Source organism: Scomber japonicus, chromosome 19 (assembly GCF_027409825.1).
Source record: "Scomber japonicus isolate fScoJap1 chromosome 19, fScoJap1.pri, whole genome shotgun sequence".
NCBI classification, from domain to species: domain Eukaryota; kingdom Metazoa; phylum Chordata; class Actinopteri; order Scombriformes; family Scombridae; genus Scomber; species Scomber japonicus.
The window spans coordinates 14,946,602-14,971,743 of NC_070596.1; the positions used below are offsets into that span (position 1 = coordinate 14,946,602).

General features: G+C 39.6%; 2 protein-coding genes across 2 annotated transcripts; both read right to left on the minus strand.

The window, feature by feature from the left end:
- Positions 1-383: 383 nt before the first annotated feature.
- Positions 384-10,929, minus strand: osbp2a (oxysterol binding protein 2a). The gene is made up of 14 exons (XM_053340090.1): positions 10,769-10,929; positions 8,839-9,044; positions 4,987-5,237; positions 4,709-4,877; positions 3,933-4,053; positions 3,759-3,825; positions 3,360-3,497; positions 2,984-3,229; positions 2,763-2,883; positions 2,463-2,566; positions 2,039-2,134; positions 1,536-1,720; positions 1,168-1,388; positions 384-560 (listed from the first exon to the last, which is right to left on the minus strand). The coding sequence occupies exons 1-14, from the start codon at positions 10,927-10,929 to the stop codon at positions 418-420; spliced, it is 2,229 nt and encodes a 742-aa protein (XP_053196065.1). The 3' UTR covers positions 384-417.
- A 1,997-nt stretch (positions 10,930-12,926) lies between these two features.
- On the minus strand, positions 12,927-23,393 carry atp6v0a2a (ATPase H+ transporting V0 subunit a2a). Its single transcript, XM_053339395.1, has 20 exons — positions 23,283-23,393; positions 22,555-22,633; positions 22,265-22,362; positions 20,490-20,627; positions 19,971-20,068; positions 19,741-19,867; positions 18,456-18,538; positions 18,265-18,358; positions 17,951-18,163; positions 17,479-17,629; positions 17,232-17,371; positions 16,987-17,144; positions 16,797-16,887; positions 16,593-16,711; positions 14,880-15,090; positions 14,671-14,790; positions 14,450-14,566; positions 14,041-14,158; positions 13,774-13,945; positions 12,927-13,029 (listed from the first exon to the last, which is right to left on the minus strand). The coding sequence occupies exons 1-20, from the start codon at positions 23,391-23,393 to the stop codon at positions 12,927-12,929; spliced, it is 2,541 nt and encodes an 846-aa protein (XP_053195370.1).
- Between the last annotated feature and the right edge of the window lie 1,749 nt (positions 23,394-25,142).

Sequence of the window (25,142 nt, forward strand, 5' to 3'; positions counted from 1 at the left end):
TCCGACACACACACACCAAATGAAACAAGTGTGTTCTGGCGCTGAAATTCTTTATCTGTAAAGCCTACTGTAAGTCATATCTTTCACACCCCCTACACACACACACACTTACATACACACGCTCACACAAGAATTTTATGAGTTCTCTACAATGCTGACTAAGCGCTCACACAACACACACAAACTGAGGCCATGCGCTCTGAAAACACAAGTTATAATAGAGCAGGAGACAGTTGATTAGTAAGTGGAAGCAAGAGTTTTTTTTGTGTGTGTGCTTGAAATTCTGGAGGTGACGGCTACTTTCAGTTGCTGGCTCACTCACACACACGCAGAAACAACTGTCCATATCTCAGTATCCTTACACCAGGACGAACCACTCAGCCAGTCTGATTCTGTGGTGCAAGGGGAACTTTTGTCCTAGAAGATCTCGGGGCATTGGCTCCAGTCCTGTCTGGCTTTGGCCTCCCAGTACCCGCCCCTGTAGATGTAGATGCTTTCCCCTGTTGTATCATCCGTCCTCTTCTCAAACCACATTGGCTGGTAACCCTCGATGTCTTGCCCTAATGACAAAGAAACAGAATCATATATTTTCAAGGCATGGCTTATATGTCTACTATTTTCCAGAATACCATAATGTTCTGCTTACACTCTACATTATTTTAATTAAATATGCTTCTTTTATCCAACTTTCTCTAGACTACATGATTATTGAGCTAAACCTTATAAACATTAACGTATAGAAACTTAATTTTATCCCACAAACTAGCTGTCCTCTGGCTTGTCAATTGCTGCCAGATCTGTAGTTGTTGTCAGCTGTTGACCTAAAGCACAGTGTTGCTAACATGCACACAGTGATAAAGCTAACCTGCAACTGCTAAATTTACCATGTTCATTATCTTAATTTAGCACGTTAGCATGTTTATTTTGAATTCTATGAAATGTGGCATTTACATTCAACACATAAATTTGGCAATGCTGCATGAATGCATGGCAGTAGCCTGTCTCCAATGACTAATGATGGGCACTCCCAACATCACACATAATACAGTGTATCTAAAGCTTTCAAAACCAATCCTCTTCTTTTGAAGGTTGTGGAAATGCTGCGTAAGGGGTCAAATTTAGATCTGCTATCATCGTCCTTGTTCTTCTTGATTAACTTGTGCTTACCTTCTTCCAGTGCCTGATTTGCTTGCACCTCCCTTTTTTTCCTCTCCAGTCTCTGACGCTCCTCCAGACGCTGCTTATGGACGTTTGCTTCATCCCACAGACCCGCCTCCATCATCCGCTGGTCTGGCCGCAGACGACTGTCAGTGGGCGCAATACCTTCTTCTTGCTCATTCAGAGTTAGAGCCAGGGAGGAGAAATAATGCATGTTCTCTGCATTAACCCTGATGAGTGAAAGGCAGGGGAAACAGCAAATTAAGACAAAAAGGTCAAGGGAAAAGGGAAATAACAGATCACAAAAGGGAGTAGATTGAAATGACACATTTAATCTTTAAGACGTGGTAGGAATATGTTAGATAAGACAAACATACGGGAGAGGATATTTCTTCCACAACAGTTTGGGCTGAAGAGTCTGATAAACTGTCTTTTGTTTGCCCTCAGAGTTTCCACATCCTTGGCTGCTGTCCACTATTTTGGCACTCTCCATCTTCTCGTCCCAGGTTCCTGACAGGATGTAGTGAGCTGTGCCCTCTCTGTCCACCACCACTCCTGTCACCTAGAGAAGAGGACACAGAGTAAGAGATCAGTTACAGTTACTGCAAGGTACTGACATATTCACACCTGAGTACTTGGTTCATTTATTTTTTACCTAAACAGAGCAAATTAGTTAGAGATTATATATTATCTTTGTATGTTTTTTCTGACTAGATACTGACACAAGGTTTGTTACACATATTAAGAAAAGGTAATAGTAGGCAAGAGAGATGCTTGATTTGATAAAACTGTGCTGTAGAGTACAGACAAAGGCTCATGTAACTGTAAATGTTTTGCTTCTGGCACAACACATTACAGAATGAAAAGACATCAGACATACTTTACGTGGTACTTCTCTGGAGAAGTAGCTGTAAGGGGAGAATTTGAGATGGCAGGTGTCCTTGGTAGTGTTGTTTACTATGTCAATGTCCCCAGACTGCCAACGGCAAAAGACAGGAAGAAAAACAGACATGACTAAGTGTATGATGACACAAATTACTTTTCCTCAGTAACACAACCCACACACACACCCTCCTAAACAAAGAAAGTTTATTTTTATTGCCCTTTAAAATTGTTAGATGTTAAAACTGTAATCTCATTTCTATTACGTAATTCAGTTCCTAATCATTATTTGAGTTGTTTTAAAAAGGTATTTTTTTTCATAAGTTAGTATAACTTACACATAAGTTCAGCCACAGGTTGTGTTTTGACAGCTTCTATGAACAACTTCCTTACACATAATGCACAGCATGAGAGGAACTCACCTGATCAATCCAAAGTTTCCCTACAATAATATTGTGCACTGTCGAGGTCACTTTGCTCCACACATAGCGGTTTCCACTCGAGTGGAACTGCAGGTGAATGTTTCCTACAGTGACAAGAAGGACAAACATACATTAAAATATGTAAAACAATTTTATGTTATCACATAAATACGGTAAATTTAGCTTTACTAACAGATGTTTACATGTATTCATACATCATATCTGACTTGAAGGGGCTTTTACTGTACACTATATATATTAATTGTCTGAATTAATTCCAAACTTTTACATGTTTCTTACCTAGTGGCATGACGGAAATATATTTCCCACGAAACTTGCTATCAATAGTGATATGCTGCCACAGGGTCCATCCACGCTGAGAGGTCACATGGTGGGCAGCAGCTGGTGGGTGATGACTGACCTGACAGTGAATGAGATCAGCTGGTGTCAGTAGAGGCAATCTACACATCATACATGTATATATGTTTTTTCACCACGTCATCATTTTATCTTTGTCTCACCTGCTCACAGATGGAGCGATAACCATACTCCTCCATTCGGTCCAGCTCGTACGTCTCCCCCAGCAGAGGGTTGAAGGGCTTGGCTGTGCGATGGACTGTGGTGGAGTAGGAGGACACAGAAAAGGCAGCCACCAGGCACATCTGCTCCAGGGAGGAATCGCAGCGAGCTGCCCTGTCCAGAAGCTCGCTGTACTCCAGATCTTCAGTCAGACGCTGCAGCATCGACAAAGGCTCATTGAAGTTTACCTGCAATCGCACACAGACAGAGAAGCTTTCATGTACCTGCTGCAGACAATGCCAGATTTAGAATATGCATTTACCTAAAGATTCACATGTGCTAAAAACTTTACAGCCAATTTGTATGTTTTGCAATTACAGGCATGGGTATCTTGGACAGGTCTTTTCCAATACAGTTCTTCATGATGCTCCACAGGTTGAGGGAGTAATTAGGTTTGTCAGGAATACGGCTGCGCCTTGTTCTTCGTAGCTGCATGTGGTTTGTGCCTGAGGTGTCCTGAAAAGAATAAGACAAAACACAAAGCCTTAGTTTATGTAAAAACTGAAACAGATAAGTTAATATGATATTTTTATGTGAACAAGTGCATATAGGTGCGTTTAGCAACAATTAGTATAAGCCTGAAGTGATTAAAAGCTTATATTTACTTTATTAAAGTTCACATAAAATCACATTCAGCCATCCTTTTTGAAGACAAAAATAGTGTCGACATCAAATGTATTGAAAATTTAATTTGGGTTGAACATGCTGGGGACCTACATTCTCGTTGTGAGTCCAGTCATTAGGCACGACTCCACTCATCATACTCTGATTACTCCCTGAGCGCCTGAGAGAAAGCAACATACTTTAAACACAGTTCACAGTAATTGTGCTGCTGATTGATGCAGAACACACACAGCTGTGAGATTACTCTGTATAGCCACGGTGTCTCACTTGTGTTTTATGTTGCCAGTAGTAGTCACAGTTATGAATGCAGGGGACTCCTCCATGGCATCAAAAAATTCGGCCTCGTCATTCTCATCACTCGCATCCCCCTCCTGAGACCTCTCCACACCTACATAGTGACATACGACAAGGAGATTGGTAAAACAAGATTATTAAAGTTTTGCTATACAGGGGGATGGCCAAAATGAACAAAACAATAATACACAGCAGCTAAATAAACCATACAATATAATATAATAGTCCAGCAGTAAGGATTATTGGAGCTCATAGCGTTCTAAATACAAACTTGATTCAACTTGATTTACATTCCTGAAGTGTTTATAAGTGATCTAAGCAGAAATTATCTGCCCTAATTATAGCCCTGTAAGCTGATTTACGTTGCTGTACTGGAATGTGAGCGGCAAATTAATATAAGAGTCACATGTGTGTTAATGTTTGTAACTGGAGAATGTATGAAGAATAGAAAAACTGCACAGACATGTAAGTAAGGGTATCTAGAGTTTAATTAACATCTCTGACGATCTCAAACACAAACATTAAACCGGTAGTTTAGCAGGATTAATTTATTTTATCTGGTCTAATCTTGTAGATAAAGGCCCTAAAATTGAAATAATATAAATCTGACTGAGCCACATGATGGAAATGTATCACTGCTAATATCCAGAAGAGATTCTTTGTCTGTGATACTATGGTACACAGTGCCTTCCTTCTACATTAGAACAGTGACAATGACAATAAAAGACAGACAGGTTGATGTGTCTCACCTGTATATGAGGCAGGATTCTCCCTCCAGGCTCTCTCTAGGTTGTTGTGTTGTTTGGCTAACTGTTCGATGGTCTCCTCCAGATGGTGACGCTGCTCTCTCTCATACTGCAGGGTCTTCTGCCACCTCCGGCTTTGAGATTCTGCTACGTCCAGAAAGTCACGACAAGCCTGAGGTGTGAAGGCGACACACATCAAAAGATGCAGGCAGAGCCCTCAAGATGTGCTTGCTCATTAAACGAGGGTTACACTGGCTGAGGCTTGCAGTGTGTGAACTCACATTGATCATAGCATTGGAAGTTATGCGGAAGAGGGTCGCTCGCTCATTAACAGCTTTCACTTTGTCTGTGCTGTCAGAGGATCCGCGGAGTTCCTCGAGTTCGCTGAGGGAGCGCTGGAGGGCGGCGCCGTGCTTTCCTATCAGCTCATTACAGGTGCTCAGATCATCCAGCTTGTTGGCTAGAGTCTTGAGCACCCCTTGGGTTAGGGTTCGGTCCTCCTGCTGCACAGGGGCTTCATCTCCTGAGTCATCTTCTCACAGAGACAAAAAACACAAATAAGATCATTTACAAGAGATACTATGGTATCATTAGAGGTTGTTATGCTTAAACAGTCTGGATGAAATCATAAATATTGTGGTAAACAAAATATGGGAAGTTGTCTCAGACAGATTGAGAGAGATATTTTAAATACTTTAAAGAGACGAGTTGAGACAGTGTTAGTAGGGAACGGACGGAGGAAGATAATAACACTTCACACCCCGATCACCACCACACCCCTTCCTTTACAAGATCAGAAAGCTGTGAATGAACATGGTTGCCCTGGAAACGGAGTCCTGTGCAATCAGGAGGCTTGGCTATTTTTAGAAGTGGATGGAGAAAAAAAGATGACGCACTACCCATTTCCTCCTCTCTTTCTCTCTGCCCGATGTTGGCAGGAGCTGAGCCATCAGTCTCAAGGATTTTAGAAGGAAGGTAGGGAGACTGGACTCAGACCATAAAATAAAAAGTATGACATTTACTTAACTGTGTCACCAGTTCCCCCTTTTAGCCTAAAAGTTATACATAACATTTTTCTGTATCATATCATATATAATGTTATAGACATTGTCTTGTGATTCAGTCGCTTTGAATAGAGTTTGTAATAATGGACAAAGTGTCTGTGGGTTGGAGAAAGCAAATTATATTCTATTTAACCCTTACAGTACAAAGAATACATCAGTTTGAAAGAGATCACGAATTCAAGTCAACTAAAAAGCTCCACTGAAATTAGGATACATTTAGATCATGACTGGTTTCTTACCTTACACAGTCCTTACATGTCTACACAAAAAACTGTCTCCGTCACGTGTAATGCAACTTTTCTAGGTCAAAACATTGTGTGTGTGTGTGTATTCTGCAAACTGTCAAGTATGTTGACTGAATCTAGGCCAGCATCTGCACCGCCTGTCATTCCCAAAGCAGAGACAAACTACTACTCCCTGTTAGAGGGGGGAAAGAAATAAAAACAATCAGGGCAAACTGGATTAACAAAGTCTCAGGAGAAGAAGATTAAAAATGAGAGAGTGAAAAAAAAATCCTTCAGGCATCTGTAACGGTTTCATGACCCACATACAGTAGAGAGAACAGGATCTCACTTGACTTGTAGTGTAGATGATGAATTTGATAACATGTTTATATGGAAGTACACGTCCTCTTAGACTCACAATCACATCCATGTAGTAATAACATCCATGAAGTGGAATGGCATGTTGGCCTGGTCGGTGTATTAATGAGTTATTTTTCACACAGGACACTGGAGAGCCTGAGACAAATTGGTGACTCATCACTGAATCACTAAAACACACCCACAGGTGATAGAAGGAGCACCAATATGGACACAGTGTGGGAGGAGAGAATCAGAGTGGGGATACACTGTAATACTTCTGCAATATAGATGAAGCAATCAAAGTCTGACTGTAATATGCTGAAAGCTTGCTGTGGCACAACATGAGCTGAAATGATTTTACCATCCATTTATCCAGACTCTGAATTAAACTTCCACGCTTGTATTTAATGGTTGTTTGAGAAGAGATTTTATTTTTGTTTCTCAACATGTTCCAGAAAATGGAGCGCTTGTTAAGGTTATGTGATATCTATTACAGGACAGGTGCTTGATAAGTACTCCAACAACCACTCAATTACTGCTGTTCTAATCCACTTCTAGCCAATTAATTTGCCCCGCCATTATTGCCACTAAGCCGACGACAAGAGGCTCATGCAATAATAATCTGTAATCACATAACACACATACACACAAACACACACACACGCACACACACAGGGATTTTTGTTTGTGCTTGCACGTGCGTTAAAACACATCAGTTGTCCTGATTTGAATTGGGTGACTATGTTTGACCACATGCGGATTCAAAAATAAGACATTATATGCCTATTTATGTACATAGGTTTGGAAAAAATAAATAAATCTAGGAAGAATATAATTACACAACTGAGATAAAACATGCAGTGACTTCTTTTCAGAACACAACATTTTCTGAACGATGTGAAACCTCAAAGATAGTAAAGCTGCATAAAACTATCTAAATGGACCCAAGAGATACAAATACAGTTCATTATTAGTCTATATAAAATGACACAGTATAAACACCCCGCACATCAGTCTCAGTCACCATACGCTGATGTGGTCAGAGTCATAGAAAACACTGATTTGCATCTTGCAGGTAAAAAGCTTTTACTCAGCATGAAAAGCTGCTTGAAGGCACATTCCTCTAAGAAACGGCTTCTCTAATGATACTGAAACAATAAATACAAACGTGGAACGTTTAACTATGACTGACTGTTTAACATTGTTCTGTTTTTCTGCCGTCACTTTGAAAACTACAGTGCCATTTAATTAACTTTAAAAAAATCTGTCCTCTGAGAAAGCCAATCAGCATATTTACATAGGCATTTTCACAGTACAGTAGTGTCCATTGACAAAAATACAGTAGTCTACAAGCATACACACACAGCAACAATTACAAACACACACACATGCATGCAAGCAAACATAGGTGCACACAGCTTGTATTAAATGCTTTTCTTATTTAAATAATTAACACATTACTTACAAGGTGATACTCATTGAGAAGGCTGCACCCATCTCTGCCTATTGTCCACAGAGTGTTTGATGAAAAATAATTTCAATGAAAATCCTCACACCCTCCTTGCTCTCCCTCTCCCTCTCTCTTTTTGTACCCCTCCTGCTACCAGAACAGGAGGAGGAGTCTAAAGGAAGGTCATTTCATTCAGCTCTCACTGTCGTCATACGGAATGAGACTGGGAGGGAGAAATGAAGAGTGGGAGAAAGGTGGGAGCTGCTTGCGTCTGTGTGCGAGAGTGTACATGTGTGCATGAACATTTATGCAAAATGAGGAGAGACAGTGAGAGGGAGGAAAATAACCCACCGTGCACCTTTTCTTAAAGATCCACGAGGCTGAAATAAGACTAGACAGCAGCTAACAAAAATTGTTTGTCTGGCAATGAGACAAAACAGTATGTGCCAAATAACCATTATATTGTATTATATTATATTATTGTGGGATACTTGTAGTTCTTGTTCTTTGTGAGCTCACCAAAACCAAATTCCTATCAACTATGTTCAGGTGGCAATTATATTATACTACAATATATAATACAGTGAAAGGGGAGAGAAGTAAAAAGTGAATATTGAAAGAATGACAGCTGAAGGATGTCATGGTTAAATGTAAATTTGCATTAGATCAGCTAGTTTCCATCTTAGACAACACTGCCCTCTTGTGGTCTGTTTCCATAAAGAACACACACACACACACACACACACACACACACACACACACACACACACACACACACACACACACACAAAGTGCATTTAGATAAGTGGGTCCTGCTTGTGTGAAGACATTTCCTGAAAGTCATAAAAATCTATTGCTCCAAAAACAGTGCAGCACATAATGGCCAATTTAAGAATTACTTCATTGCATAAGCACAGTTCTGTGAAAATTCACCCCACATTAGCAGAGCTAGAAATCAGAAAAAACAACATTACATTTACACAGATTGTACTGCCTGCAACATATGGGTCAAACAGAGTATAATGTGTGTCTCACCAGAGTGATGCATTAGGAGAGTGGCGTTGGCCTTAGCTTGCTGCAGGGCCGACACCCATCGCTGACACTCTCCGTCAGAAGTGGCCTTCAGGTGGTAGCTTCGGCCCCCGCTAGTTAACACCAAATGGCAGGTGTCACCTACCTCGATGTGCGCCGTTGCCAAGGGAATGGTGCCCCGGCAAGTGTGCGCCATCTCTGCCTGAGTCCTGAGGGAAAACCAACATGACCACAGTTGTTAATATTAGCGTATAAGAACAGAACACTTCAGCCTCTCTGTTCAGTTCAATGTTGATGTGCTCCATTTTAAAAATGGGGCGGCTCTGTTTTTGAATGGTTTTAAAATGGTCCACTGTTAAAATAGCATCACAATAAGTCTGTGTCAAACGACCCTGCCGCAATGATAATATGATAAGCTTTTTCGCTAGTGCCAAGCTGTGGACTATTTATAGCCTACGTTTCTCCAGAGTCTGGCTTTGTGCAATATGTACTGTAGCTTCACTCTTTGACCTTTTGTCTTATATGATGATGGGCCCTTTCATACATATATTTCAAGGATTTTCAGGGGTTTATTTTTCACATGTACACTTTAACATATGCAATCTGGCATGCTCCTACAGTTGTAGCTAAAAGACTAGAGTGAAAAATAAGATGATATATATATACTATATGTTAAAAAAAAAAGTTAAATGGTCACAAGTGTAAAACATATCACTCATTATCACGCACTATGCTTAATACATTAGAGGTAACATAAGGTAAAAATATGATATACAGTACATTGGATGACATGTTACCTAATGTAAGATTATAAAATACATACATGGGATAACTGCCATACTAAGTTAGTTTTACATTTTATGTCATAACCTAACATTACCTATTTATTTCTTTATCGTGAATAATGTTATAACTATATTATTTTAGTAGAGGTAATGAACAGGCTCTTTAAAGGGGTTCTCCCTGTATTATTTATGACTGCTATGAGTAAAGTCATTTCTTTGGACTTTGGACTAGTTGTAACTAAACCAATTGGTTCTCAAACTTAAACCATAGACCCACATTTAATAAGGTTTTGTTCTAGGGTCTTGGAGTTTGATAAGATTTTGGCTTTTAGATGTTTTATTACAACAAGTAGATGAAACCCAATAGTCATACATCCTGTCATTGTATTAACTTTGGATGGAATTATAGTGAAAAAGTGCAACGCAGAAAATCATGGAAACCAAAAGAAAACAGATTATGTGGTCACTGTTTGACAGGTGAGGTTGAGACAGAGATGCTCTTCCTCCTAATGTAAAACATTCAATAAATTAAGAAACATTTACTTTACTGAAAATATCTAAACAAAATCTCAATCTTAATGTTATGTTAATGCTATTTTATTTCACTGACACTTGACGCTTTGGCAATATTATCATTGAAAAATGAATGCCAATAAAGCGAATATGAATTTATGTTATTTGTATGCTTTGAATTATTATTATACTGTGGACACCCTGGAGCACCCTCAAGGACCACCCAGGCGTCCACTGAAACTAATACTTTAACATAATCTTGTCAAAAATCTGCATGAAATGGGTCAAACTAAGTGGTTAGGACACTGTGTGTACACATATTTTTTAATATAATTATTATTCATAAATCATGATTCATCATTTTTCAAAATACAGCTATGCTAACCTGTGACTCTTGTTGCTAAGCTAGTAGTCATCACTGGGATAACGTTACTCCCTCTTCGGCCAGATGACAGATGAGCTAAAAAGTTTAATTTCTCATTTAACAGATAATTATTTTCAACACACCTGTCAACATAAGGATAATAAATAATAATAAACAATGATAATAAGACATTATAAACTTTGAATAAATACAACCTTAAGCTAGGTCGGTTGGACCACCACCGGCCGCTGTAACCCTTAGTTACCGTTACCTGTAATAGGACAGCAGGCCGTTACTGAGCACGAACCACCGCCGCTGGTAGCCCTTCAGGTAGTTGGTCCATTTAAAGAGCCAGCCTTTGCAGGCATCAACACACTGGAGATGGAGTCCCGGGAGAGTCGGTGAGGGCAAACTCTTCACCAGCTCGTTCATGTTGCTCCTCTCTGTCGTTCACGTTACTCCTAATAAGGAGGATGGACGGTGCAGTTTCTGTGGAGCTATCTGCGTGTGTGTGTGTGTGCGTGTGTGCGTTTGTGTGTGTGAGCCAGCACTGCACTGTATCCTCTGCTAAAAGCTACGGTTAGCTTGCAGCTGTTTAGTGAAGCTGTGTCACTCACTGAGATAGTTTTACCATAAAAATAAAAAAAATGTGACCAGCGATAAAGGTTTTAGCTAGGATGAAACAACAAATCACATTATTACACGAAACTGTGCGGTCGAGTCTGCACTTTGACTGCGTATGATAATAAAGCCTGTGGATGTGAGAGAGGGGAGATCACGATGACGTCCTTATCATAGGATTGTAGCATATGCAGGTTTCTGTGTGTGTGTGTGTGTGTGTGTGTGTGCGTCTGTCTGTATTCCTCTTGTAGTAGGGACGTATGGTTTACACAGGCATGTTGTGGGGACTTGCCTTCCTTACGGGGAGAAAAACCAAATCGCCTTAACATAAATCACTAATTTTATGGTGAATAGGGTGAAAGCTAGGGTTAGTTTAGGGTTAGAGTAATTGGGAAAAAAATATTTTTGGGGGTCATTGGTTAAGGTTACGGTTAGGTTTTTAAGTTCTAGTAATGGTTAGAATTAGGGAAAGTCTCTAGGAAATGAATGTAAGTCTATGTAATGCCCAAAAAAATTAAAGAGCATGTTGGAGGAAGAATAACCTACTGCTTTAAAAAAAATGACATTCATTTTGAACATCAGGGCTATAACAAAAGTTAGAAATGTAAAGGATCTTAAGATGGATTTTAAAATATGAGCCTTGAGAAAAAACATTAAGATATCTGAGCAAACTTTAAATGATGAATCTGTCATTTGATTTGCTATATTGTGTTCAACTTCTGGCAATAAGGTTTAATATGAGGAGTTTGCAAAATGGATGTATATGTCAGTGTAGCAGCTCAGGATGACCACCAGGATTGAGGGACGTTTTCTGGCCTCAAAACTTGTTCATTTATAGGCGGCTGATCCAGTTTAGATTCTGAAGTTAGAAGTGATGGATTGATTAAAAAAAATTGCATTGACCAGAAATGCTTTATTTGCTTGCATTTCTTGAAACCTTTATTCAACACATCAAAATGGTAAAATATTAGACTCTTGTACAGACAATAATTTAAATAAATACCATGGTTAATTATCATCAACAAACGCAATAAGCAATATCATCAGAGAAAGACCTAAGGCCTCTTGACTTTTTCTGGAGTATTTTCTATTTTTCTGTAGATTACAGGGGAGGTTACGTTTAAATAAATGCATTAATAAGTAAATAAGCAAACAGCTAACAGTTGATTATTTTCATTTGGCATCATCACAGTTATCAGTGAAAACTTTTAAGTGTACAATCATTTCTGCAAAGTGCTTTCTTCATTATTTGTCAGAGAAATATTGAGGATTTTGATGCCTACAGATTTTCTTACATCGCACGGAGGAACAGTTTTTTAAAAAACTGCAGAAACCCAAAGGCATCACCATACCATCATCAAAAGTAAATCTCTATGGCACTACACCAAGATGTATGATATGGTTTTCAGTAAATATTGGTGTGAGATATCTGAAGTTTACATTGTACTGTATAACTGTTTATTTTAAATACTATGTAAATAATACAAAACCAGTTTACACAGCACAATGCAAATAAAATTTAAATTCACCCAACTGGAGTGACGAGCTGTGTTGAGCCATATCTCAACTACAAAATTAAATCATCAACAGAACAAGAATTTTGAACCTCTGTATTCAGAGGTTTGCTGGGTAGAGTAGTAAGGCAGTCAGCACAGCCGATAACATTATTAAAAATTGTCATGGTGAAAAACATTGCTACAAGAGTGAGTTTCCATTGTCTTGAAGGTTTGTCGTCATTATCACAGTGTGAATTGTTCCGACTTCCAGCATCCTTTCCAGTCATAAAGTCAGCTGTTCATTTCCAACACTTAAAGCAAGCCATCCTGCTCAAAAGCAGAGGGCAGAAGCGAGAAGTCAAAGGGCAAAAACTTGACGCCAGTCCCATGGTAGAATTTGTTCTGAAACTCCACCCTGAAATGAAACATTCAGGCAAGTAAGGGCAATTTAATGGAGGTGTGTAAACAGTGAGCAAGTTGAAGGTGACATGGAGAAAAAAAAAAACTACCACTACATTTTTTAGTCTCTGGGCCTCATGTAAGACCACTTATATGAGCAGATTCATTCCTACGAGGCATAAACAAGTGATTTAAGAATACGTGTGATTCATCAATTTTCTCATTGTGAGAAATTTGCCTGAGGTATGAATGAAGTTTAAGAGAAGTCCAGACCTGTCATATGAAACCTGGACAGATGGGGGTGAATACACTTTAAATTATAATGTCTTAATCTGAATGAATTTGGAGTTCATGATACTAAAATCAACTAAAATAAAAATATACAACTAAAACAAGCTTAATACAAAATTGGTTTTCTTTATATTATCATTATGGCTCATGGTGTCATCTTCCGTTGGAATTGGCACTGTAACATCACCTACTTAGGCCATAATACCCTATTATCTCATTCATATATCTGTGACTTTCACATCTCCTTCAAATATAAATTTTGTGACCTTACAGGGAAGGAAAGGATTTAATCTAGAGTACCAGTCAAAAGTTTGGACATGTTTTCTTATTCAAGAGAATGTGATGGTGGTTTTGATATCACAATTTTGCAATAGTTACGATTCAAGACCATATTTGGCCTCATATCACTGTATTGTTAGCTCTGATGAGATTTTGAACATCCAGATCAGTTGGTACAACAGAGACTCACCAGTGGAGGCGGAGAGCATGAAGAAACGCTGATAAGCCTTCCATCACCAGCAAGATGGACACGGTTAGCGTGGCAAAGAGACCGAATACAGGTACTAAAAACACCACGCCCACTCTGGTGGTGATCTTTAGACCCAGACGCATCACCATGGACCACAACACTTCTGACAGCTCTGAAACAGACAGAAACAAAGAACATCAAGACACACAGTATAAAGTATAACATCCAAAAAACAAATATAGTTTCACATACAGTAACTGTACTTACGGGCATGAGCCAAGCTGAGTGCCCAGAGACGCAGGTAGGATGCTGTGTTAGAAATGCAGCCCAGGCAGTACTCTATTGTGTGAATGGCCTGGTGCAGGAGCACATCCGCAAAGTCAAACTGTAAAACAATTAAAATTATACATAAGTTACCCAACTTGCATAATTAAAATGAGGGTCAGCTTATATGGCTTTCATAGTTTAATACAGCCTATTACAGTGTTTTTTTGAATTCTAAAAATTACTACAAAAAAAGGTTTTGCTAGTGTTCTTGTTATTGAATTTACTCGACAGTTGGTTCTTTTTTTCTTGCCCTACTTTCTCTTTTGCACATGCTGCAAAAACATAAAAAGTGGCAAAAAATGTAAAATATTTAAACTCTAAAGGCAGGATACTTTGGTGTATCTCTGACCTCTTTAGGAAGAGCTTCTTTGCTGGTCATTTCATCAAGTCCCTCCTCTTCATCATCTTCATAGGATGGTGCAGTGGAGTTGTCATCTTCACTCACACGCCTCACTCTCTCGTAACCCTGAGGGGAGAAATCAGTGCTGTTGTTCATGAAGAAATGAACTAAAAACTGCTCGGGTTGAGCAGATACAGCACATATACTGCAATATTTCTGACTAGACTTACTCTGCGCCTGCCCAGACCTTTGCCCCCACGATACAGCCAATACAAGAAAAGAGGTTTTCCTAACAGCAGCACAGGAACTGACAGCATAGCTATCACAACTAGGAAAATTTGCAGCCCAATCTGTAGAATCAAGAAAACACATAAAACCACCTGCATTTACAAATATCCCAAAAGACTGAAAACAGACAGTATGTCAACACAACACATACCTGTCCTGGGTACAGAGGAGCGATATTGCTCCCCTGCATGACGAACATGTTGATGAAGTGGATGAGGATGCTGGGAGCCTGGCTGGAGTCCTGTGCGCCAAAAGCCAACCACTTGTAGAAAATCATGAAGACCAGATAACCAAAGAGACAGAGCAGAAAGAGCAGCTCAGGAAGAAACAGCAGATAGACGTTAAATTTCTGTCGGAAGTGCCTGAAGAGAGTGAACAAAGTGTTGGAATAAAGAAAAGAGGTCAGGCAGTGATTATAATGAGTCAATATAATCACGCATTGATTATAATGACTACCAATGCTTACCAAAATCAATGAGAGGAGATTGTTTTTGCGCAATAAAGCATAACTTGTGGTTATATATAATGTCTGTGACTCTATAGTCTTTGTGAAAAATAAGAAATACCACAAAGCATCTTAAGATATTACTTAATGTCGCTGACTTTCTTGCATCTTTGACAGTCAACTTTGTTTCATTCATTAGGCACCATCTACTGCTCATTTTACATTCATTCGAAATATTCAATTCATTATTGTTCATTTTCAGCCAAGAGAACCACTGATAGTGGGTTTGTGTGGCCTGTCTGGCAGTTATTGATCAGTTGCTACCATAGGTTGCTACTAGGGGTGTGACAAAATCTCGTGAGACTAAAACGTGACGATATTTCTCGTCAAAGTGAATGTTGTCTCGCGAAGCTATAATTAAGGGGCGCACTTGTCCTTGTGGATATATAATAAATAATATATAATAAATATATTAATATTATAATATTATAACATTCCTGGGGGAGGGGGGGGGGGGGCTTGAGGGGGATCTCGCCCAGGGCGTCATTCAAACCAGAACCACCACTGGTCAGAAGTAAGAGAGGAGAGGAGCAGCGGTAGGTTGACCTCAGGTCTCTACACTGAAAGCCTGAGGTAGGAGGAGCATTTATTGGAGCCTAATGATGAAAAAGTAAAATGAGTCACACTACCAAATTACAATTTCTACTTGTGTATTTATGTCATACAGGATTTGTGATAATTGGATTCTTTATTTAATTTATATTTATATATTAGAATTGTTTCTACTCTTTATAATTTACTTTTTGGTATTTGTGATTGTATCTAACTTTTGTATTTATGGTTGTTATTTCCATAAATACGAAAATGATCTATCTATAAAATATCTATATGGAGAAACCTTTTACAGTGCTGCATACTGCATATGATAATTATATATTTAGAAAGTAGAACTGAAGTGATTCATTATAATATGATTAGTTAAAACATTTCAAAATGCACCTGCATTATTTCCTTTTTGTGAATTTCAAATAAAAGAAAAGTAATATATTTCCTCACTGAGTTAAAATCTCGTCTCGATCTCGTGAACCCAATATCGTGTCTCGTCTTGTGAGCTGAGTGTATCATCACACCCCTAGTTGCTACGGTGCAAATATGAAAAGAAGTTTTGTAGTAGCCGTAGTGCTTTATCAGGAGACACTGGCACAAATAAAAACAGCTGTCAGCAAACCAAAATGCAATGGGAATGACCGTTATATAACACAGGCTAGTTAATTACATCTACAGATTTACGCGATCAAACACTCAAATTGTGTTAAGCGCACATGACGATGTCTGGCGCTGATGGATGTTCATGATGTAAGTGTAGGAATAAAAGTGATGTAAGGTTCCTGGCAGCGACTTTGAGCTCGAGTGACTCACAAATGATTGAAGACACTCAGCACCACTCCGAAGCTCATGTGGATGACCCCGATAATGACTGACATCTTCATCTTGTAGGAGTTTAGGAAGGACAGCCGGTTCACTGCCATGTTCCATATCTGCAATATGAAGAAGCATCTCAGTATAAAATTATAATGACTTAATAACATTGTCACTGTGGCTGTTTTAAGAGCATTTACTCACAGGATCAATGCCAAATGGGTACGGCCCACTGAAAACGCCACTGACATTGGGGTCTAATGTGAGCAAAGTGTTTGTTTGAAGAGTTTTGTTTCTGCAATGGAAAAAATATGTCTCAATACAAAAAAGAAGCACATAAAAATAGCAACACAAATGATGTTTCAAAGTGTGTGTATGTGTACTGATAACTCACGTCCACTGCTGATTTGTGAACATAGCCTTGACGCTCCAGCCAGAGCCAAATATATTGAGAGACTTGGAAAAACAGTCATTGTAAATCAGTCCAGTGTAGATGGAGAAAAGTCCCATCATTAGAATGATATAACGTCCGTTGAAGAATGTCATCCATATCTAAGCGGAGCAGAGACACAGCTATTATCTAAAACTAATTTACAATAATCAGACTGCATTATAGACGTGAGGGAAACTCATTCAAACCTCATTACTGGAACGTTTCTTCTTCTGTGATTTTTCCGTCAACACCATCCAAAGCGCAAAGAGACTCATTACCAACCCGTGCCCGAGGTCACCGAACATCACAGCAAACAGAAAGGGGAATGTGATGATGGTGTAGGGTGCTGCCAAAGAGAGACGCATATTTCATGAATGTACTTCTCCAAAGTTGAGCTAAACAAACATACACTTTCAAGTTTTTTTCTTTATAAGACACAGTATGAGGTCTTACCTGGGCTTACCTCGCGATAGTCCCCCACCCCATAAGCCTCCACAATGCTCTGAAAGCCAGACGTGAACTTGTTCGTTCTTAACAGGGTAGGTGGAGTATCACTGCTTGGGATGCGGTTCACAAAGGACGGTACAGTGGCATCACCTTTTCTCTGATAGAAAAAGAGACGAAAGAATTTAAAGAAGGAAAGCAAATGTGGATTTGAAATGCACATAAGACTCTGTGTGCAAAAGGTATTCTCAGTCATCCAGGTCATGGTATATCCAAGGGCAGCTGGATTTGTGCATTTAGATAAGTAAATAACACCACTGTGATTCAAGCCTTCAGTGTTATTTTAAGGTTTATGAAGTACAGTGTCTGTGAATTAGAATGATTTTATTCACAACAACAGATGAATAATAGTGACAAATATGCATGATCACAAAATTATCAGCTCTGAAATACATTTTTACACAATGCAGGTTTTACTCACTGAGCCTTCTTCTAGGGCCCCCCGCAGGTTTGCCAGATCACTGACAGGACACCACACTTCAGCAATCAGACACTTGTTGGTGACATCGAAGCTGCAGAGGTTGAGGATATGATAGATTGCCTTCATCTTTTTCACCTGCACAACCCAGGTGTAGGCTGACTCTGAGGCCTTCTGCAGAACCTGCCTCAAGTAGTCCTCAGTGCGGTGTAGCACCTGTGGAAAATTCCAGTTACTATAAACTCACTAAGAATAAGACTATGGATTACATACTGTTACTGTCTCCCTTAAAAGCCTTGAGGCTGTAACTGTCCTACATTGTTAAGATCTTGGATGCGCGTCCTTAAGCTGTCCAACACATCTGCCCTCTCCTCGTCATTCTCAGGGTGGGGATAAAGATGGCAGTGGTAACTGAGGACAATGAACAAAGACAGATGTATGTTGGTGACAAAAGAGAACACATTAGGTATTGGCAGATGAGGTCAGTCTGTGATGATAGCATTCTTACCAATCGCAGATTTTCTGAACTTTCTGACCAATCTGGTCTCCCCAGAAAGAGATGAGGAACACAACGCTTTTGCTTATCTCACCCTGAAACAGCACAGATTAGACTGATTATTACTATGGCCCTACAAAAAGTAATAAAATAATTAAAAAATACTTATTTTAGCTGATACATAAGTAGGATGTACAATACAATTTGATTCACTTGTCATTGGAATCCTGGTCACAGAGTTTTACTTTAAAGTCCATGTAAAGTAAGAATAAAGATGTGTTCTGAGTTTGACATACTACAGAAAAGTGTGTTGTCAACATCCCTTCCAAATTTGAATGATTAAAAAAATCACCAAATATATGAAATTAGGCTTCAAAATTGTGTAAAAATCAGCCTCTGCTAGTCTGCTACCAAACACTGTGGGCGTGCCCGCTCGCTGAAACCCTGCCCCCTACCAAGTGTCACCTGTCAATCAAAGTCACCACCTCTATCCGAAACATGGACAGGTCTCTTTCTGCCGCTAGCTCACCTACTAGCTTGGCGGCTAACTTGGCAGCTAACTCAGCTAACTGGCTAACTGTAGACTATTGGTAGTAGTGTTAAATGTAGTAACAATAACTCGCCAGTTGGCAGGTTAACCACTGAGGAGAGCGGCCTCTCAGTCTAGTAGGGGAGGGACCAAGGTCACGCGGCACGCCACTACGTCATGGAGTAGCCCTTTTTGGCAGGCTCAGAAAATCAGGAAAAATGAGGGTGAGTAACAGTTTAAGGCTCTCTCTCCACAATTCAGTACTGCATAGTTAACAGCCTTTTCACATGTTTTCTGTTACCATTTTCCAACATCAAATCAATGAACTGACTTTACACAAACTTTAAAGCCCCTTGGTTTTAAACTATCAAAGTTTGGAGAAAAATCCTCCTTAGTTTTCACATTCAATGACTGCTTCATCACAACTGAATGGATGTGGTCTGATCAGATTTACATGAGCAATGTAAGCAAATATATTTTCATTCAAATGTTGCGAAACTCTAACAGGTTCACAGAAGTATGTGACATGACTTTTTTCCAACAAAGGCCCGCCTCAGTACGTGCCAGTGAGAAAAGCCCAGTACGCACACAGACATGTGCGAAATAACCAAAACTTTGCCAAAAAATTATGTTCATGTACGACCCACTCACTCATACTAAGAAGCAGATTGAGAAAAAAGCTTTTCAGGGCCTTTAAAAAACAAAAATAAGTAATTCCTGTTATGTGATATTTCTCATCTCTATCCTGAAGTACGCCATTCAACTCACTGTGTCGAGATCAGTGAGGTTCTCATCCACTTCTGCGTAGCTGAGGATGGTGTAACCCTTACAAACTCGCCATAACATGCGCTCGAAGGCCTCAACCTTCACCCGCTGGATAAGACCGGAAACAAACCTACAGCCAGAAGAGATCAGATTAGGCTTAGGACTCATTTCTTAATGACAGTGACAACATACACACTGTGATATGGCTGTAAAAAAATATATAAGCAGCTCACCCCAGCTTTGCTCCAAGTCTTTGCATACCGGTGGATCCTGTTACAGAGTCTGTCTCCATGGTGGGGAATTCTTCATACTGGGGACCAAGAGCCTCATGCTAATTATAAAAAGGAACACATTTCATTCATGACAGCTTACATTAACTCCTCCTAAAATGGTCGTTCACAAAGCTGATGTGATGTTCACACGTTGTGATGTTTAGTCTCACAAATCCCTGTCTGGCATAGACATCATTGATGCTCTCTGCTTCCCTTTTTAACACGGCTGCCTGGATGAGTCAGGTGCTGCTTGTAACGGCTGCGTTTTGACCATGTCATTAATTAAAGTCAGCCCCGGTTCCACCTCTGTCACCCGGGGAAACAAAACACGTCAGCGACAAAAAAAAAAAAAGATGACGCTGGCAAGATGAGGAGAGGCATCCTGCCTGAGATGCAAACAGAGTGGGACTGGGGAATGCAGTATGTGACAGACTGCGTGATAAATGAGATGCTCAGCAGCCAAATAGAAATAACACTCACTCTTGAGCGGCTGTGTATGAAGGTCCGCGTAATCTTCAGCATGTGTGTGTACTCGGTGAGCTCCAGCAGGTTCCTTCGCAGCTTCTCTTTGTTTCTTGCCACCTCGCTGAGCTCCATCTCCAGCCTTTGAAGCTGCTCCTGAATATCAACACACATCAAACACCAACTTAAGTCTGAATTCAGCAGCTGCATAACCTGTTCAGTAAACTTGGACAGTTTTATTAGGTCAAATCTCATTTTGTCAGCTATTAATTAGTTATAAAGGGGACATAACATGCACATTTCCAGGTCTATATTTATATTCTGGGACTCAACTGGAATATTTTTGCATGATTTACAGTACAAAAAAACTGATTTATTTTATACTGGCCCTTTATGCAGCCCCTCAGTTTACCTTCTGTCTGAAACAAGCCATTTTAGCTCCTGTCTTTTTACGCATCCTTAAACGATGAGCCTACTCTGTTCTGATTGGTTAGAGAAGGCTGAAGAGAGCATTTTTACATATATTCAGTTTTGGAACTTTGATGATATTTAACATAGACATTTGACATGATAACAGTAGATCGTTGTACAGAAAATGATATGTCCCCTTTAAAGCAGTATTTGGTTATTTAGTTTAATAATTGTTCATGCTGTAGTCACCGTACATAGATAAACCTCAGAAGGTGAAATGCATTTTTAAAGCAGCCGGACATGAAACAAAATAAACCATACAAATTGAAATGTAGAATAGGATATAAATTATATAAAATATATGGAGTGTAACTAAGGAAGGTGCACTATCAGTGTGCTTGCATACTCGGTAGTATACTGATTATGTGTGGCGCATGTATATAACATCATAACCTAGTTTCAGAAACCTGCATGACCCCTTTTTCAGAAACCTGAATATAATGAAATACTGAAATGAGGATATTCCAGCCTGTAAACAACTCATTTGGGTTTCTAATCATTCTCTCCCAGGCATGCAGGTGTGTCCTTGACTTCAGGTGAGTAGCAGTTAGTCCAAAAAACAATCAATATGATTGATAAATGATGTACCGATGGGCTATATTCTGAGATGAAAGTGAAAATCTGACATAATGCAGAGGATAAATGTTATTGTCCTCTTCCATTATTGATGATTACATGGAGAGGCTAAAACCAGCAGAGTCACAAATTCAGGCAGCCGTGAACTAAACTGGGTTCATTCTTGGCTGCTGAGGTGTGACAGTTATTTAAACTCATGCAGTTGAGCCAAACTTTGTTCAACCCCCCTGACCTCAACATTAAAATTCTCACTGAGATCCCAAAGGTTAAAAAGATCCGAACCAAATATATCCAAGTTTGGGAAAATGTGTATAAAAAGACACACAGGACATGTAATATTTCCATTTGATGAACTGGTGCAGCTCTAAAAACATGTAGTCTTGAGTTTGCATATTTCACTCGTTGTAAACATCATGTAGCTTTGATGAAGAGCTGGAACAAGATGATACAGTATGTGATGTTGACTGTGTGGATGAAGATGATTGAAAGTGAAAATTAAAGGAAACTGGATGGAGTTGATGGCATGTTTGCACAATAAAAAACCTGAATAATGTTATCAACCTGTATACAGAGATATGAACAGTCAGGTTTTGATACGTTCCATGTTAACATTATATCCCATATATGATCAAAACCACAATAAGTAGTAGATTATAGTGTGCATTTAAATAAACTTCATTATATACTATGACAAGTGTACAAAGTAGGCCCTTTTGCAGTAAGATTAGATTCAAATGAAAACTCACCATGATCTCCAGGACTTGTCGAGGAGGAGGTGCAAGTGGACTCTCATCCTCCTCAGGAACGGCTATATGAGCCTTTTGAATCTCCCTCAGAAGATAACCTGTCCACAAAAAACAAATGCTCTTTGTTTGTTTTGTTTTGTTTTTTTAAATGTTTTACCATTACTTCTGAAATGTCAAGAGCAGGCTGTGTGTGAAACTAAATCTAAATCTCAGAGGGACCGTTTGCAGATAATACTGTCCAGGTTTGGGCTCTACTGTACCCACATGAATCATCCCAGGTGCTCTCTTACCCAGAATCCTCTCCATCTCCTCACATCTCTTGATTTCGCTGACGAAGCGCCGCTGGAATGAGCTGACACTTGGGTTGAGCTGAAACCAGAGGAGAGGAGGTCAGGTGGCTCTAAGTTACAGCATCAGACAATGCATAAGGTTCACAGTTTTCAGTATTGTTAATAAACTTAATTCATTATCCTGTCACCCAAACCAAGTGCACCAAGTGACATAAAACCTTCATGTACACGTCACCCATAAAGTTGCAATAAAATAGTTTTTACCTCTTTCCATGAAATGATTGTGACAATGTGATTCATTCTTGACAGATAAAATGTATATATTCTCAAAACTTCATTAATCAATCTCTTCCAAACATATCACAATGCAAATTTAAATAGGAATAAACAGAGGAGTGTGTCTGAAAACAAAATTATTCCAACTTTATGGGCGACATGGGTGCATTATTGCTATATGTAATGTTGAAATTGACATGAGAGATATGAAAAGTCTATCAAAGACATAGGCTATTATTTCACTCAGGGTTCTGTTTTTTCCAAGCTGGACTGCACAAGAACATTTAGGCCTATTTGTGGAGTGTAAATTCCTCCCTACATCCACCCTTCCTCAAACATATACTCAGGAAGGAAAGGTGAGGTTGGGTGGAGTCTTTTTGCTCTGTCCTCCTCATAAAAGCAGACCAATCATTTAACACGAAGACTTTAAACTGTTTGTACATCATACTTACATCTCGAAACTCGACCAGCCCCAGCTCCCCGAGCTCACTGATGCAGTCATATTCAGAGCCGGACTGCAGGAACAATTGCGCCAAGCACATCTCCTCACTTCGAAACACCATCTTTATCTGCCAGACAGACAGGTCTCCTCTGCTGCCTTAAAATCGCTCTGCAGCTCCTCTGAACCTAAACCGAGAGCCGTTCACTATAAACGAAAATATAGGACATCACAAAATGCGTCGCGCTCGTGCGTGGCTTTAAACCCCTTAACCAATTAACATCCGCACCAGGATTAATTATAGTCCATTAATATTGACGATTTTCAAAGAGGGGTTTATCCTCATTCTTGTTGTCTTGTTGTAATGCCGTTATGTCTCCTTTCAAAGCCGGTCCGATGTCTACTGAATAAACAATATGAAAACAAAGACAGAAAGCTCTCTTATGCACCTTTTACACCGAGCGATCACAGAGAAAGGCGTCATCCTGTAGGCTATGTACCTTGGACACCTGTCATTAAACACGGCAACGACGCAACACAGGCCGGGTAGCAACAGGCAAACTCAGAGATCAATCATCAACCGGCCATGGAGACAAATTGGGCTAAACGCAGCTCCACGCGTTTAGACATAAAAAGCCCCCGGTCAGAACTAGGCTACGGCCTTTATTCGCACTACGTCGGCCGGCAATTGACACAGATTGCGTCTCCGGGTTGCCAGTTTTGTCGCATCCTTGAAATGATCGTCTGTTAGAGGAGGGGAGGTGTTAAACGTGGACCACTATGGTTTGATGGTAGACAGATACACAAAGAAACAAACACAAATACAGTAGGCCTATGTCTGTCTGTTTGTAATAAAGCTCACCATAAATGAATCAGTCTAGTCTATTTAACTTGGATATAGGATTTCACACCACTGCGATATTAACATAATGTTATTAGTTGTAGCTGCTCAAACCTAAATTTGCTTCACATATTCAAGCATAATGTTCAGCTCAAGCCAAAAGCTCGATGGAATGTGGAGTAAATAAAAAACAATTAAAATAAGTTTTCCATTATTTGTTATTTTCTATTATTTATTTAATTTTTAAGAATAAAACCCCAATAGAAGTCTATATATTTAGGGTCAAAACAAGTCTGTAAATTCCTTTGTCTCCTTTTAATTTCTGAATGGCAACACTTTTAAAAGGGGGGTTAGGTTACAAACCTGGCAACCAGCGCATCTTCTTATTCGGTTCCATCCGTTAAAGCGGGCCGACCATCTGCTCCTCTTTGTGTGTGAAATCCTTTTCTTAGAGAGTTTTGGGTTCATATACACTACCGGTAAAAAGTTTTAGAACACCCCAATTATTTCCATGTTTTTATTGATTTTTTTTTTTTTCAAGCTTACCATCTTGGTCTTTTTTCCTAAGGTAATTCTGGCATAGCTAGGATCTTCTGATTTGGGTCATTATCTTGCTGTAGGATGAACCCCTGACCAACTACATGCATACCAGAGGATACTGCATGGTGCTGCAGAATGCTGTGGTAGCCGACCCTGGATCCAGAAAAACAGCCCCAGACCATCATGCTTCCTCCTCTATGTATATATGACAGTTAATGTCACACACTGAGGAACCATCCTTTCGCCTACTCGACGACGTACAAAACTCTTTTAAATTTTGATTAATCAGTCCATAACACCTTCTTCCAGTCTTCAGTAGTCCATTGGTGGTGTTTGGCCCAGGCAAGCCTCTTCTTCTCATTCTGACGTCTTAGCAATGGCTTTCTAGCTGCAACTCGAAGTCTTCTCTTCACAGTTGAAACTGAGACTTGCTTACTACGACCACTATGAAGCTGTTGTCCTGTGAGCCGCATATCACGCAAGCTGTTGACT